At 53.2% G+C, this 16300-nt stretch overlaps 1 protein-coding gene across 7 annotated transcripts in view; it reads left to right on the top strand.

Moving 5' to 3' along the window:
- LOC123929077 (myosin phosphatase Rho interacting protein) overlaps nucleotides 1-16300 on the top strand; it is a 154217-nt gene that overhangs the window by 119912 nt on the left and 18005 nt on the right. For 5 of the 7 annotated variants that reach the window (XM_045984312.1, XM_045984311.1, XM_045984310.1 and 2 more), the window contains 4 exons: nucleotides 647-763; nucleotides 3378-7247; nucleotides 10383-10530; nucleotides 11282-11399. In XM_045984312.1, the coding sequence (XP_045840268.1) occupies nucleotides 647-763; nucleotides 3378-7247; nucleotides 10383-10530; nucleotides 11282-11399 (4253 nt within the window). The remainder of the gene's footprint in view (nucleotides 1-646; nucleotides 764-3377; nucleotides 7248-10382; nucleotides 10531-11281; nucleotides 11400-16300) is intronic. The other 2 variants (XM_045984314.1, XM_045984315.1) reach the window with 1 other exon arrangement.

Raw genomic sequence — 16300 nt, 5'->3', positions numbered from 1 at the left:
CGCCTCCACCGCCCCCCCCCCCCCCACCTCCGCAAGCCAACATCCAGTAGGCACCTGAGGGAGGGTTCAGGGAAGAGGTGGATGGACGGATGTCTCAATTCAGAGCCACTGAAAGCAGGAAGAGTGGGAGGTAGCTTGCTCCCTTCACACATCTCATGGAACCCTTCTCGCAAACAGCTGGCATGGAATCTGTCACGTCAGAGGGGTCAACAGCAGCCGTTTGAGCGGAAGCCTTGGCAGGGCCTGGAGTGAGGGCTCCCAGGGGCAGCTCCGGCCTGTTTGACCACACTGAGAAAACCGCAGGACCCAGCGGGGTGGTCTTCTTCTGACACAGGCACAAAGCCTCCATCTCCTGGTGGGGTCTGCTCCCCACATCCTTACGGGCACGTGGGAATTCGTGGGTGCCCCTGGTAACAGGTTTGGTGCTGTCATATACGGCTTGAGCTGGAACCCTCAGTTCCAGATGCCGCCGATAAAGACCAGATCAGCACGTGCCCTGAAATGTGGCCACAGAGAAGGCCAGCCCAGGTGTCCTGTGTGCTCCAGCCTGAAGAGAGCCAGAAACGCCACTGCCAGCCCATGCTGAGTTGCTGCCTCTAGTCCTTGCCATCACTGTGCTCAAAACCGCATGTCTCTTTCCCAACAGTTGGAGCAGAGCCAGAAGGAGGCCTCGGACCTTCTGGAGCAGAACCGGCTCCTGCAGGACCAGCTGAGGGTGGCTCTGGGCCGGGAGCAGAGCGCCCGGGAGGGCTATGTGCTGCAGGTAGGGCTGAGGGGCTGCTGCGGCCCTTGTTCGTTTGGGCTTCAGCATGAGGGCCCAGGCAGGCTAGGAATGTGCAAAACCTGGCTGAGCAGGGCCAGCCTGTCCCCAGGGCCGCCCCCGCCGGGCTCTGCCACAGCGCCACGGCCCACACCGTCATAGGACGTTGTGGAGAATCTGCCTGAAACCTCTGTTTCCAAGGGTTTTTCTTTGTTTCCTAATGAAATCATCCTGATCATCTTTCCTCTTGGCTCTCAGAGTACCCAGTATCTACTTACTATTAATATCCCACGTCTGCGTGTCGTTTCCACGTGCTTTCACGAACAGCCGTACTAGGTCCATTGTGCCCACTGAAGAACCTGAGTAGTAGCCGCCTAGTGCCTCCTTACCACCAAGGTGGCAGCAGACTTAGAACCAGTTCCCCATCCTTGACCTTGTGTGTACCAAACCTACAGGGCAATCTGGGGCCGTTAGCGCTGGCCTAGTGGCTCCCTTATTTTCTGCCTCGGCTGAGGTACCGGGGGAAAGTGTGGCCTCCTGGCCATCGGCCAAATTCAGCCTAATGGAGTCTAATGAGAAGGGCAGCAGCCTGAGTCCTGAGCTGAGACTCAAACCCATGCTCCGGCAGGGAATTCCACGCCCACATGCCAGCTAGCAAGCAGTGGGCGCTGCCCTGGCCTCTAGGCAGTACGATTCCAGCCCTGTCTGAGTTCTGGGGTACAAAACAACACACTCGTGCCCCGTTGTGCTGATATGCTGGTGGGGAGAGGTGGTGGATGGAGCAGCGCTGCAGAAGTGCACAGTGGGTTGAGGGAATAGGGAACTCGAGCTCCCAGCCAAGGCTGAGGACCAGCACTCCAGTCAGGGTCCTGCCACCGACCAGTAGAAGCCGGTGCCATCCCCTGCAACCTCAGCCTCCTTGCCTGTGTAGACTTAGAACTTGACCCCAAGGGCCTTTCCAGCTCTCAGTGACCCCCAGTCTCTCTGATAAGTGTCTGTAGTGACATTTCCAGACCACAACACCCTGGCCACCTTGGGCCAAGTCATCTCAGGCAGCACATGAGCCTCTGCCAGGCAGAGTTTACCTTCCCTCCTGTCTCTGTGCCGTTTTTTGTTGCGTGTTCCCTCTGCCTCCTCTTTCTCCCCTGGCTTTGACCCTGGGTGCCCCTTGTGCCCTGATTCTCCCCAGCCCCTTCAGCCAAGGAATGGCCATGCCCAGGTCCAATTCTCGGGCACCAGGGACTGGTGGTGGTGGGCATCCCCCTTTCCTATGTATGTCCTGGGTCGTTTTGTGCAGATTTTCCAGGTTTTGGGAGCATCATTTTAAACCTGCATGAATTCACTTCACATCTGGTGGTAAAGATACTAGCAGCAGATTTTGCACATTGCTAACCTAAGAACCTGTCTCTGTGTCTAACCTGGATGATTGCATGAGCCTGCAGCAGAGCCCCAGGCAGAGGGCCCCAGGGCCATCCCCTGCAGCCTTAGCTGGGCAGAGCTGGTGTCTTCAAACCTCCCCACTAGGTCTAACAACGGGTGACTTGTAACCTCCCTTTGTGCTTTGAAAATGCTTATCCCCAAGTCATTCAGAATGAGCAAGGGGCCTTTGGGGTTCAGGGTCAGGAGGAGAGCCATTCAGGGTGGGCAGTGCACTAACGGTGCTGGGAGGAGGAACTTGCTTGGTTTGGATGTGGAGCGTGGAGTGTATGTAACTTTACTATAACTGAGTGTCACATCTGTGGCTTCCCTTGCCAGCAGACCAGACCTAGAGCGAGCCACAGGCAGGCCAAATTCTTAGGCTGGGCTCTTCTCACTCTCGTTGATGTTGGTTTTGCCCCGGCATTAATTAGTTCTGTCTCTTCTGCATGCCTCTCAGTTTGGGGAGTTTTGTTTCCTTTGTGTTTTGTTTCTTGCATGCTTCACTCTCTTCCTTTGAATTCCACCAAGGTTTGCTTGTTTTGTTGATTATCATGTTTTACTCCGTGGTTTCCGTTTTCCCCTCATTTTGTCTTCTTGCAGGTAGAGATTAGTTCTTCCTGTCACTGTCGAGGACGGGCTCCACTTCCCAAAGGAGATGCTTCAGATGTCACCTCACTGGCATCCCGGACGGTGGCCTCCCTTCCTTCTCTCCCCGTCCTAGAAGGAAGTGGCACCGCCACCTGCAACCCCCCCCCCCCCCACGCCCTGCGTCCCGGCTTTGTTAGGGTTTGTTGCCTAGAGTCTTCGACCTTTTGTTTTTGCAAAACAAACAGATCCCGAAGCTCTGCTCTTCCCCCTGTCCTCCTTCCCAGCGTTCTCCTGTCCTTCCGTCTTCCTTTGCTCATCAGTGTGCTCCATTATTCAGTTCTGTTTGATTTCGTTGTCCTAGAAGCTGCTTGGTTAGAGCTGTTCGATGTGACTGTCCATGTGTTTCGTTTACTTAAAAGCAGCTACTTGCCAAAACAAGTTAAGATGATATGTTGGATTTGTTTTTTAATTGAAAAAAAAAAAATTATGCCAAGGATAAAAGGCAAACCCACCAAGAAGCTTTTCTGTGGTTGACCCCTGGCCAGAGGTGTGACACTCAGAACTGGGAGACCCAAGTGGTACTAACCAGTATTTAATCGGTTTTTTTAAGACTGAAGTGGCCACCTCCCCATCCGGTGCCTGGCAGAGGCTCCATAGAGTCAACCAGGATCTGCAAAGCGAGCTGGAGGCCCAGTGCCAGCGCCAGGAGCTGGTCACGCAGCAGATCCAGTCCCTGAAACGCAGCTACGGGGAGGCCAAAGACGCGATCCGGCACCATGAGGCCGAGATCCGGAGCCTCCAGGCGAGGCTCAGCAATGCCGCCGCCGAGCTCGCCATCAAGGAGCAGGCGCTGGCCAAGCTCAAGGGTGACCTGAAGCTGGAGAAGGACAAGGTCCGGGAGCAGCTGGAGGAATGGCAGCACAGCGAGGCCGCACTGAGCGGGCAGCTGCAGGCCAGCGAGCAGAAGCTCAAGAGCGCCGAGGCCCTGCTGCTGGAGAAGACCCAGGAGCTGCGGGACCTGGAGACGCAGCAGGCTCTACAGAGGGACCGGCAGAAGGAGGTGCAGAGGCTGCAGGAGCGCATCGCTGACCTTAGCCAGCAGCTCGGCGCCAGTGAGCAGGCCCAGAGGCTGATGGAGGAGAAGCTGCAGAGGAACTACGAGCTACTGCTGGAGAGCTGTGAGAAGGAGAAGCAGGTGCTGCTGCAGAACCTGAAGGAGGTGGAGGACAAGGCCAGCGCCTATGAGGACCAGCTCCAGGACCACGAGCAGCAGATGGAGGTCCTCCAGAAGGAGAAGCTGAGCGCCAAGTGCGAGGGCAGCGAGGTGGTCCACCAGCTGGAGGAGCAGCTGGAGATGAAGGAGGCCAACATCCAGAAGCTGACCAAGCACGTCCAGAGCCTCAGAGATGAACGGGACCTGATCAGGCAGCGGTTCCAAGAGCTGATGGATCGTTTCGCCCTGTCTGATGGGGACGTGGCCGAGCTTCAGGAGAAGCTGAGGGGAAGGGAGGCTGACTACCAGAGCCTGGAGCACTCCTATAGGAGGGTGGCCGGCCAGCTCCAGAGCATGCACACGCTGCTGAAGGAAAAGGAGGAAGAGCTAAAGTCCATCAAGGAGATGCACGAGAAGGTTCTGGAAAAGAAAGATCAGGACCTCAATGAGGCTTTGGTTAAAATGGTTGCCTTGGGGAGCAGCTTAGAGGAAACAGAAATGAAGCTCCAGGCAAAGGAAGAAATTTTAAGGAGATTTGTAAAGGAGTCTTTAGAGGACGTGGAGGAGCCACGGAGCTGCCCAGAAGAGGCAGAGGGCGGCACCGTGCTGTCGGGCCCGCAGCTCCAAGCTGCCGGTACACCCCTGGCCTTTCCACATCCCAGGCTCGAGGATGAGGCCCCAGGGGTGGCCCTAGGGGAGGAGCGAGGCAGCGGCAGCCCCCAGAGAGAAGAGAGCATGGGCTCTCTGAAATCGGAGGTGCTGGACAGGGAGGGACATCCTCCGAGCACAGCAAAACCTGACCAGGGAGTTCCTGGTGTCAAAAGGCAAAGGATCCGGTTCTCCACGATTCAGTGCCAAAAATACACGCACCCCGATGGGTCCGAGAAGACCTGGACCAGCAGCACGTCCTCTGACACCAGCCAGGACCGCTCGCCCTCAGAGGAGAGCATGTCGTCAGAGGCCACGCCCAGCTCTCTCCCTGTGACCAGCGACTCCGACACGTATCTCTCCATAATACACTCCCTGGAGACCAAGCTCTACATCACGGAGGAGAAGCTCAAGGATGTGACAGTGAAGCTGGAGAGCCAACAGGGCCAGAGCCAGGAGGCCCTGCTTGCGCTGCACCAGCAGTGGGCCGGCACCGAGGCGCGGCTCCGTGAGCAGCTCCGCGCCAGCCTGCTGCAGGTCGGAGTGCTGGCCTCCCAGCTGGAGCAGGAGAGACAGCTGAGGGCCCAGCTTGTCGACAGTCACGTCGGGGAGCTCGGGGACTTCCAGGTGAAAAACAGCCAGGCTTTGGCTTGCTTAGAAAACTGCCGAGAACAGCTGCGATCCCTGCCAGCGGCCAGCCCAGAGGATGCGCATGATGTGGGTGTGGGCCCCCTGGCCAGCGTGGAGGGCGTGCTCGTCAGCGCTATTCAGGGCCCGAGCCCCTGGCCAACTCCTGTGGACAGTGCGGCCCAGGCCCAGCCAGAGGAAGCTCATTTCGTGGAGCTAGGGAAGGCGCTCTCGCAGCCACTGCTCCGTCCCGAACTGACCGAGCAGGAGCAGCTGAAGCTACTTTCCCATCAGATAGCTCTGGAAGCCTCACTGATAAACCAAATAGCGGACTCCTTAAAAAACACAACATCGGATATCTCACGTGTTCTCCACGAGATTTCTCAGTCGGGAAAGTGGCCTGTGGAACCTGAAAGTGCTGCTCTCTGCCCTGGGGCCCCAGCGGACACCTGGGCTAAGAAGGTGCTGGTGGATGGTGAATTCTGGAGCCAGGTCGAGTCCCTGAGTAAGCACCTGGGAACGCTGGGCGGAGAGCCCGCCGGCGCCACGGGAGGCGGGCAGCAGAGCATCCCACCAGCCCTGGTCCCCGCCCTGGCCGACGCCACGTGGGTCAGGGCGGAGCTCAGCTTCGCGCTGCAGTCGGTGAGGGAGTCCTTCCACCGACGGTTACAGAGCATCCAGGAGACCCTCCAGGGCACCCAGGTGGCCCTGCAGCAGCACAAGCGCGTGCTAGGGGACATCCTGGGAGCCTACCGGACCCCTGACTTTGAGAGAGTGATGCAGCAGGTCTCGGAAGCCCTCAAGCTTCCCACGGGCATTGGAGGAGGCATACAGGCATCCTGGGACCGGAGCCCATTAGGAGAAGTACTGACTCCTCAGGAAGCTGCCAGCTCCCGGGAGCCCTTCTACATGTCTGACCAGAGCTCTGGGGCCCTTGTTGCTATTCAGGAAGAACTCGCCCTGCAGCTCAAAGATAAAGCCAGCCTCTTGGGGGAGATATCTGCCGCTTTAACCTCACTTCCCCCTGTGGAGTCGGTCAGAGATTGTCAGAAGCTTCTCCAGGCGTCCCAGAATCTCTCCTATAACACTTACCTGGGAGGCCTCGGTCAGTATTCTTCATTATTAGTTCAGGATGCAATTATTCAGGCGCAGGTGTGTTACGCAGCCTGCAAAATCCGGCTGGAGTATGAAAAGGAGCTCCGGTGCTACAAGGAGTCTTGGCAGGGCACGGGGGCCTCCTGTCGGGAGCACGAGCAGGCAGTTGGGGCCCTGAGGGAGGAGTACGAGGACCTTCTCCGGAAGCAGAAGAGCGAGTACCTGGAAGTGATTGCCATTGTTGAGAGGGAAAATGCCGAGCTCAAGGCTAAAGTCACCCAGCTGGGCCATCAGCAGAGGCGTCTGGAAGAAGTGGAAAGCAAGCACAGTGAGAACATGTTCGCCCTGCAGGGGAGGTACGAGGAAGAGATCAGGTGTGTGGTGGAGCAGCTGAACCGAGCCGGAGACACGCTGCAGGCCGAGCACAGCAGGGTCCTGAGCCAGCTGAATGCCTCGGTCAGAGACCGGCAGGACATGGAGCGGCACCACGTGGAGCAGATGCAGAGCCTGGAGGACAAGTTCCAGCTCAAGATCAAAGAGCTGCAGACCATCCACGAGGAGGAGCTGCGGACCTTGCAGGATCACTACGCACAAAGCTTGCGGGGCCTGCAGGAGGCCCTGCGCCACTACCAGCACCAGCTGCCCGAAGCCCCGCCGGCCCCCGAGCCCCCGAGCAGCCCCCACCAGTGCTCCTCCTCCAGCTGGCCCGCCAGCCAGCCCCAGGGGGCCCCGCAGGCCACCAAGGGAGAGGCCGACTCCATGACGGGGCTGAAGGAGCGCATCCAGGAGCTGGAGGCCCAGATGGACATCATGCGGGAGGAGCTGGAGCACAAGGACCTAGAGGGCGATGCGGCCACACTAAGGGAGAAGTACCAGAAGGACTTTGAGAACCTTAAGGTTCTGCAGCATCATTTGATTTTCAAGGCAGTGGAGGGGCAAGCATTGCTCTGCTGTAGGGGGGTGGCAGGGTCTGGCAGACAGGGCTCTCGGGTAGAGCCGAGACACGGTTCTCGGCTCTAAGTTACTGTGCAAGCAGAGTCAGGTTGATACTGTCCCTCCCCTGACTCCTCGCTGGCGTGGTGTGGTCTCAGAGCAGGGTCCAGGCAAGGTCTAGCCTCCTGTTCAACAGCTACCCCACCCCCAAGGACGACTGCTGGAAGGAGAACAGGAGCACCGTGAGAGAGGGAGCATGGTCACCCCCCATCACCCCTCTGCCTGGTCCCTCCCAGTGCCTTCAGCAGAGGAAGCCTTTGCTGTTCTGTCCCAGCCTCGCCCTCTCTTCTACCCCCACAGAACTCACTCCAGCCCAGTATAGATGCAGACCTGGGAAGAACCCAGGAGAGACAGGCCAGAGGCTCCCTTAGAGAGCTATCTCCTGACTGCCCTAAAAGGGAAGAGTTGGGGCTCCCAAAAGATGGGGGTATTTGCAAGACAGTGTCAAGGGTTACTCTCCTGTCCAACTTCCTGTGGGGAACTGGCATTTAATGGGCACTCCGTGGAGGAAGGGCTTTCCTCTTGAGCATGCCTCTCGGCCGCTGGTACTCCTTCCCTGGAGGCGGTGAGAAATGCCCTGTCCCCAGTAACTATCCCCTGCACTCCTTCCCCATTTCACACTCCACCTCATTAGGTGGAATACCCAGGCCCTAGTATGTACCCAGGCTCCTGGGGGTCATGGGCTGTGTGGGCCAGTCCAGGTTCTCGTCCAGCCCCTTCAGAGCTAGAGAGGCCTGCCTGTGTGCATGCTGCCTGGCTGCCCAGAACTTCCCCGCAGCTTCTCGACATTCGCCTCTTGAACTCAGCACCGTCCCTTGCTGCGGCACAGTAAATGGCCAGGCCCTCGAAAGCTCTCCATCCCCAGTCAGGCCCTGCTCCAGTGGTGCCTCAGTCTGCCCTTGCACAGAGCAGGCCCCAGGGTTTGGGCAGCTGCTCGGCTACTCCTGCCAGACGTGGCGCTAATGCTGCTCTCCAGCAGGACGCCCACGCTGCTGTTTTCTGTCGCTCTGAAAGCAGAGGGCGGACATGCTGGGAGTCAGCAGCGGTGTCTTTACCTCTGGGCGATGACGCGGCCCACTGGCCAGAGCCGAGCACATGTGGTCATCAGCAAGCTCTCGGACGGCCAAGAGCCCATTCCCACTGTTCTTTTCCCAAGTCAGAACCTTTTGAAAATGTTAGGAATTGTGAGACAGCTTCAAGAGCTGTTTTCCAGAACTGCACGAATGGTGCCCCGACGGTGGCCTGTGCACGTGACCGCAGCACTCAGATGGGCCAGGCCCACCTTGAAAAGGAACTCACACACACACCGGCCCCCAGTGCCCTCCCAACAGAGCATCCCACTGCTTCCTGTGACACCGCACAGGTCTGTGTGGCCAGGGACCCGGGCACAGACACACCTTGGGCTCCCTGCCCTCCAGTGAACGGCTTCATCTATGCTCCACAGAGCCCCTGGGTGGTGAGGCAGTCTCCGCCCCCGTGTCAGTCAGCGGGGCAGAGATAAGGCCCACACTGGTGGCCTGGTGTGATTAGTTAGCAAGAAACTGGGTTGGGGGCTTCTGATCGCCTGTCTCTGGAGGCTGCGCTGCTGCTGCGCTCTGTGCCGCCACTGTCGTGTGCCTGTGAGTGTCCGGCCTGAAAGACCGACTAGCTATGTGCCACCTATGAACAAAAGCATGCAAGAGGGAAGATGAGGGGCTCGGACGGGCCGAGGGCTAGGAGCCACAGCCCCAGGACTCCTCCAGCTGTCCTGTGCGGCAGTGAGAGGAGGCCGGCGGCTTCCAGGTGGGAGCTGCCCAGGAGAAGGAATGCCTGGTTAGCGGTGGACAACAGTTAAGACCATTGGCCCAGTCGCAGCCAGTCTGTTTGAGTGAAGGCCAGACTGTTCGAAAACCTTGAATGGGGTATCTCAGACAGGCCCATCAGTTACCGTGGGGGCTCAGGACACCCACGTGTGGTGATTTGATTTCTTACCCTTTCTTGAATCCAGGTGCAAGAAGACTGAGCAAGTAGCATAGGTCGGGAGGGAGGAGCTCCCCACCCCACTTTGCATTTGGAATGTAACCTGGCCATTCTCCATACTCTTCTGGTTTTTCAAAAATCACTGAAAGGCCTGATCCCTACTTTGGAAGAGATGTGGCAAGGGATTTATATACAATTGTGCCTCTGTGCACAGAACAGCTACACGTACGCCTTCACCGCTATGACACAGTCCCCTGCCCCTTTGGTCAGAGAACTCTGCTAAGCCATGCCTGGGTTTCTCAGTCAACCTGTGGGTTGGTTGGAACCATCTCCCCTAAACCAATGTGTAGGTAATAATCCAGCCTGCATTGTAACACGGCACGGATGAGTGTGGAGAGCGGTTCTGCTGTGTATCTCTTTTCAGTTAGTTAATTAGCGCCCTTGTTTGTATTCCTTGAAAAAGGAAGAAGGAAGGTTCAGGCTGGAAGAGAAGAGATCATGTAGCCTAATCTGATTCCCTCAGTGGATGCCAGGTGAAGGTGGCCAGCTGGTTAGTGGCAGGGCCTGACCACCGGGATATCTATCATTCACAGGATGGTGTTGGCTCCCTCTGAGAGTCAAGAAAGATGCATTTATGAAATGCCCGATTTGGTGCTGAAAGCTTCTTGCTGTATAACTCAAACCAGACCCAACCAGCCTCTGTATGTTTACTCTCTTCTCGCTCCCTCTGGTTAGTCCCGCCTAGCCGTAATTCTGTAAAGGCCCGGGATCGGCTATTTTAAATTCCAGTGCAGCCGCTTCCCACCCACAGTTCGGACTTTCCATGGATTCAGAACAGTCACCCCAATAAGGTGTAAACTGTCTTTCCCAAATGCTCCAGTAGCATTAAAATGCCCAGTAGCGTCAGTGAGCGTCTGCAGACGGCCATCGGATAGCCTCGCTGGCTCCGTGCTCAGTGTCAGGGAGGGAGCTGTCTGACCAGGGAGCTTCGAGGGGCCGGGCTGCTGGCTTCGTGATAAACAGAACACCCATCGCAGGAGTAAAGAAAAAAATCCATGGAGTCCCTTTTGCATCTTACAGGCCACGTGCGAGCGAGGGTTTGCAGCCATGGAAGAAACGCACCAGAAGAAGATTGAGGACCTGCAGAGGCAGCACCAGCGGGAGCTGGAGAAGCTTCGAGAGGAGAAGGATCGCCTCCTAGCCGAGGAGACGGCGGCCACTATCTCAGGTGGGAGTCAGTCTGGGCGATGGCAGGCTTCCCGAGCTGACCGCACAGTTGGGCTGCGAGTCACCTTGGCGCTGCCTCTTGGCTGAGGTTGCAGCTTGGTTATCCAACACTAGCCTGTGACGGTTCCTTCCAAGGGAGAGGCTGCTTTTAGGAGCCCTCTGAGAGCTTGCAAGCCCGGGCCCGGCACCCCCAGCTACCCCTGAAGGGCCGTCCCCAGCCGCACTAGTCCTGTAGGTGCCATTGCCCTCGGACCACATAAGACCACCTCCGCCTGCGGTGCCGAGGACGTCAACACAGCGTTGCTGCCGCTTCTGCCTGGTGACAGACTTGGCCGCTGAGCCGACGCGCTCTGCCCCAAGCAAGCCTGGTGCCTTTGGTTGTGTGTTACCCTCCCGTTCTGTGATGGTGTTTTATGGTGCTGGCATTTTGGGGTGAAGAACAAAACCTACCAGCCTGAAAGCTTGCTTGTTTTATAAACTTGTGCGTGATTTTAACGTTGACATTTATTTCATCAGTTTGGCTTGCTTCTAACATTTAAAAAAAAAAAAGTACCTGCATCTCTTTTGTGGTGGGAGTTCCCCAGGAATTCCTTGGCTGGTGTCTGGTGAAATTCGGTTTGGGAGAGGCCAGCCTGACCACTCGTGGACTTCGCATTAACAATGGGCAGACATGCTCTCCTGCCCATCTTGCCTTCCCACCCCTCCGCCCCGCCTCGAGCCTCTTGTGCTGATGGCCATGTCCTTGCCTACAGCCATTGAAGCCATGAAGAATGCCCACCGGGAGGAGATGGAGCGCGAGTTGGAGAAGAGCCAGAGGTCCCAGATCAGCAGCATCAACTCTGACATCGAGGCCCTACGACGACAGTACCTGTGAGTCAGCTTCCTACCCACAGGAGGTGGCCCTTGCGGGCCAGACTGGAGGGAAGTTCTACGGGTGGGAAGCGGCGCCTTTCCTGTGTCTTCCTAAGAGCCACAAAGACATGGGTCTCGAGGGTGGGCATTGGTGGAGGCCTGAGGGTTCTGAGGGCAGCTCCACGCTGCCCTTCCCGAGGGGCTGAACACCATCCCAGAGTCGTCCTTGGTTCAGCAAGTGGAAGTTTTCCAAGGGGTCCGGGGTGACCGAGAACAACGTCACGAGGCTTTGATTTTCTGAGAATGGATAGAGCCTGGACCTGGCTTATCAGACACAGGGCACCTCAGAAGTTAGTGTTGAAAACAGATCACAAGTGTGACTTCTCTCCTGGAATCATGGGCGTTCTGTGTGTGGGACCGTTAAGCTCCTTGAAAGAGGTGCAAGTTGGGGCGCCTGGGTGGCTCAGTGGGTTAAGCCCCTGCCTTCGGCTCAGGTTCTGATCTCAGGGTCCTGGGATCAAGCCCTGCATTGGCCTCTCTGCTCAGCAGGAAGCGTGCTTCCCCCTCTGCGTCTGCCTTCTGTTCTGCCCACTGGTGATCTCTCTCTCTGTCAAATAAATAAATAAAATCTTAAAAAAAAAAAAAGATGAGGGAGGAGTCAAGATGGCGGAGAAGTAGCAGCCTGAGACTACATCAGGTAGCAGGAGATCAGCTCGATAGCTTATCTAAACATTGCAAACACCTACAAATCCAACGGGAGAGCGAAGAGAAAAAGAACAGCAACTCTAGAAACAGAAAATCAACCACTTTCTGAAAGGTAGGACTGGCGGAGAAGTGAATCTAAAACGACGGGAAGATAGACCGCGGGGGGAGGGGCCGGCTCCCGGCAAGCGGCGGAGGAACGGAGCACAAAATCAGGACTTTTAAAAGTCTGTTCCACTGAGGGACATTGCTCCAGGGGCTAAACCGGGGTGAAGCCCACGCGGGGCCAGTGTGGTCCCAGGCCCCGCAGGGTCACAGAAGGATCAGGGGTGTCGGAGTGTCGGAGAGCTCGCAGGTATTAGAACGGAGAAGCCGGCTGCAGAGACAGAGCCGAGGACTGAAATCTCAGCTCGGGGTTACCTTGAACTGGTCGCGGGCTGGGTGAGCTCGGAGCGCGGCTAGAGGCTGGGGATACGGGAGTGATTGGGTGCTGTCCTCTGGGGGCGCACTGAGGAGTGGGGCCCCAGGCTCTCGGCTCCTCCGGGCCGGAGACTGGGAGGCCGCCATTTTCATTCCCGTCCTCCGGAACTCTACGGAAAGCGTTCAGGGAACAGAAGCTCCCCAAAGCGAACCCGAGCCGATTACTTAGTCCGGCCGCCGGTACGGGCGGTGCAATCCCGCCTCGGGCAAAGACACTTGAGAGTCACTACAACAGGCCCCTCCCCCAGAAGATCAACAAAATATCCAGCCAGGACGAAGTTCATCTATCAAGGAGAAAGCAGATTCAATTCCTAAGACAGCAGAGCAATTCCAGAGGAGGAGAAAGCAAAGCACGGAACTCATGGCTTTCTCCCCATGATTCTTTAGTCTTGCGGCTACTTCAATTTGTTTTTCTTTTTTCAATTTGTTTTTCTTTTTTCTTTTTTCTTCTTCTGCTAAATTTTTTAAAACTTTTACCCTTTTCTTTTTTAACATTTTTTGACTAGTTCATCTAAATATATATATTTTTTCTTTCTTTTTTATATTTTTTTATTTGTTTTATTTTTTAAATTTTTTTCTTTCTTTTTTTTTTTTTTTTCTTTTTTTTTCAGAACCTGTTTTTATCCCCTTTCTCCCCCCCACAATTTGGGGTCTCTTCTGATTTGGTTACAGCGCATTTTTCCCGGGGTCTTTGCCACCCTTTTAGTAGTTTATTTGCTCCTTCATATCCTCTTATCTGGACAAAATGACAAGGCGGAAAAAATCACCACAAAAAAAAGAACAAGAGAAAGTACCGAAGGCTAGGGACCTAATCAACACAGACATGGGTAATATGTCAGATCAAGAGTTCAGAATGACAATTCTGAACATTCTAGCCGGGCTCGAAAAAGGCATGGAAGATATTAGAGAAACCCTCTCTGGAGATATTAAAGTCCTTTCTGGAGAAATTAAAGAACGAAAATCTAACGAAGTTGAAATCAAAAAAGCTATTAATGAGGTGCAATCAAAAATGGAGGCTCTCACTGCTAGGATCAATGAGGCAGAAGAAAGAATTAGTGATATAGAAGACCAAATGACAGAGAATAAGGAAGCCGAGCAAAAGAGGGACAAACAGCTACTGGACCATGAGGGGAGAATTCGAGAGATAAGTGACACCATAAGACGAAACAACATTAGAATAATTGGGATTCCAGAAGAAGAAGAAACAGAGAGGGGAGCAGAAGGTCTATTGGAGAGAATCATTGGAGAGAATTTCCCTAATATGGCAAAGGGAACAAGCATCAAAATCCAGGAGATGCAGAGAACCCCCCTCAAAGTCAACAAGAATAGGTCCACACCCCGTCACCTAATAGTAAAATTTACAAGTCTTAGTGACAAAGAGAAAATCCTGAAAGCAGCCCGAGAAAAGAAGTCTGTAACATACAATGGTAAAAATATTAGATTGGCGGCAGACTTATCCACAGAGACCTGGCAGGCCAGGAAGAGCTGGCATGATATATTCAGAGCACTCAATGAGAAAAACATGCAGCCAAGAATACTCTATCCAGCTAGGCTATCATTGAAAATAGAAGGAGAGATCAAAAGCTTCCAGGACAAACAAAAACTGAAAGAATTTGCAAACACCAAACCAGCTCTACAGGAAATATTGAAAGGGGTCCTCTAAGCAAAGAGAGAGCCTAAAAGTAGTAGATCAGAAAGGTACAGAGACAATATACAGTAACAGTCACCTTACAGGCTACTAATGGCACTAAATTCATATCTCTCAATAGTTACCCTGAATGTTAATGGGCTAAATGCCCCAATCAAAAGACACAGGGTATCAGAATGGATAAAAAAACAAAACCCATCAGTATGTTGCCTACAAGAAACTCATTTTAGACGCGAAGACACCTCCAGATTTAAAGTGAGGGGGTGGAAAACAATTTACCATGCTAATGGGCATCAGAAGAAAGCTGGGGTGGCAATCCCTATATCAGATCAATTAGATTTCAAGCCAAAGACTGTAATAAGAGATGAGGAAGGACACTATATCCTACTCAAAGGGTCTGTCCAACAAGAAGATCTAACAATTTTAAATATCTATGCCCCTAACGTGGGAGCAGCCAACTATATCAACCAATTAATAACAAAATCAAAGAAACACATCAATAATAATACAATAATAGTAGGGGACTTTAACACTCCCCTCACTGAAATGGACAGATCATCCAAGCAAAAGATCAACAAGGAAATAAAGGCCTTAAATGACACACTGGACCAGATGGACATCACAGATATATTCAGAACATTTCATCCCAAAGCAACAGAATACACATTCTTCTCTAGTGCACATGGAACCTTCTCCAGAATAGATCACATCCTGGGTCACAAATCAGGTCTCAACCGGTATCAAAAGATTAGGATTATTCCCTGCATATTTTCAGACCACAATGCTCTGAAGCTAGAACTCAATCACAAGAGGAAAGCTGGAAAGAACCCAAATACATGGAGACTAAACAGCATCCTTCTAAAGAATGAATGGGTTAACCAGGAAATTAAAGAAGAATTGAAAAAATTCATGGAAACAAATGATAATGAAAACACAACAGTTCAAAATCTGTGGGACACAGCAAAGGCAGTCCTGAGAGGAAAATATATAGCGGTACAAGCCTTTCTCAAGAAACAAGAAAGGTCTCAAGTACACAACCTAACCCTACACGTAAAGGAGCTGGAGAAAGAACAAGAAAGAAACCCTAAACCCAGCAGGAGAAGAGAAATCACAAAGATCAGAGCAGAAATCAATGAAATAGAAACCAAAAAAACAATAGAAAAAATCAATGAAACTAGGAGCTGGTTCTTTGAAAGAATCAATAAGATTGATAAACCCCTGGCCAGACTCATCAAAAAGGAAAGAGAAAGGACCCAAATAAATAAAATCATGAATGAAAGAGGAGAGATCACAACTAACACCAAAGAAATACAGACAATTATAAGAACATACTATGAGCAACTCTACGCCAACAAATTGGACAATCTGGAAGAAATGGATGCATTCCTAGAGACATATAAACTACCAAAACTGAACCAGGAAGAAATAGAAAACCTGAACAGGCCCATAACCAGTAAGGAGATTGAAACAGTCATCAAAAATCTCCAAACAAACAAAAGCCCAGGGCCAGACGGCTTCCCAGGGGAATTCTACCAAACATTTAAAGAAGAACTCATTCCTATTCTCCTGAAACTGTTCCAAAAAATAGAAACGGAAGGAAAACTTCCAAACTCATTTTATGAGGCCAGCATCACCTTGATCCCAAAACCAGACAAGGATCCCACCAAAAAAGAGAACTACAGACCAATATCCTTGATGAACACAGATGCAAAAATTCTCGCCAAAATACTAGCCAATAGGATTCAACAGTACATTAAAAGGATTATTCACCACGATCAAGTGGGATTTATTCCATGGCTGCAGGGTTGGTTCAACATCCGCAAATCAATCAATGTGATAGAACACATTAATAAAAGAAAGAACAAGAACCATATGATACTCTCAATAGATGCTGAAAAAGCATTTGACAAAGTACAGCATCCCTTCCTGATCAAAACTCTTCAAAGTGTGGGGATAGAGGGCACATACCTCAATATTATCAAAGCCATCTATGAAAAACCCACCGCAAATATCATTCTCAATGGAGAAAAACTGAAAGCTTTTCCGTTAAGGTCAGGAACACGGCAGGGATGTCCATTATCACCACTGC

Source organism: Meles meles, chromosome 18 (genome assembly GCF_922984935.1).
Source record: "Meles meles chromosome 18, mMelMel3.1 paternal haplotype, whole genome shotgun sequence".
In the NCBI taxonomy this organism is placed as follows: Eukaryota; Metazoa; Chordata; class Mammalia; order Carnivora; family Mustelidae; genus Meles; species Meles meles.
This window is presented reverse-complemented; position numbering and strand designations above follow the sequence as displayed.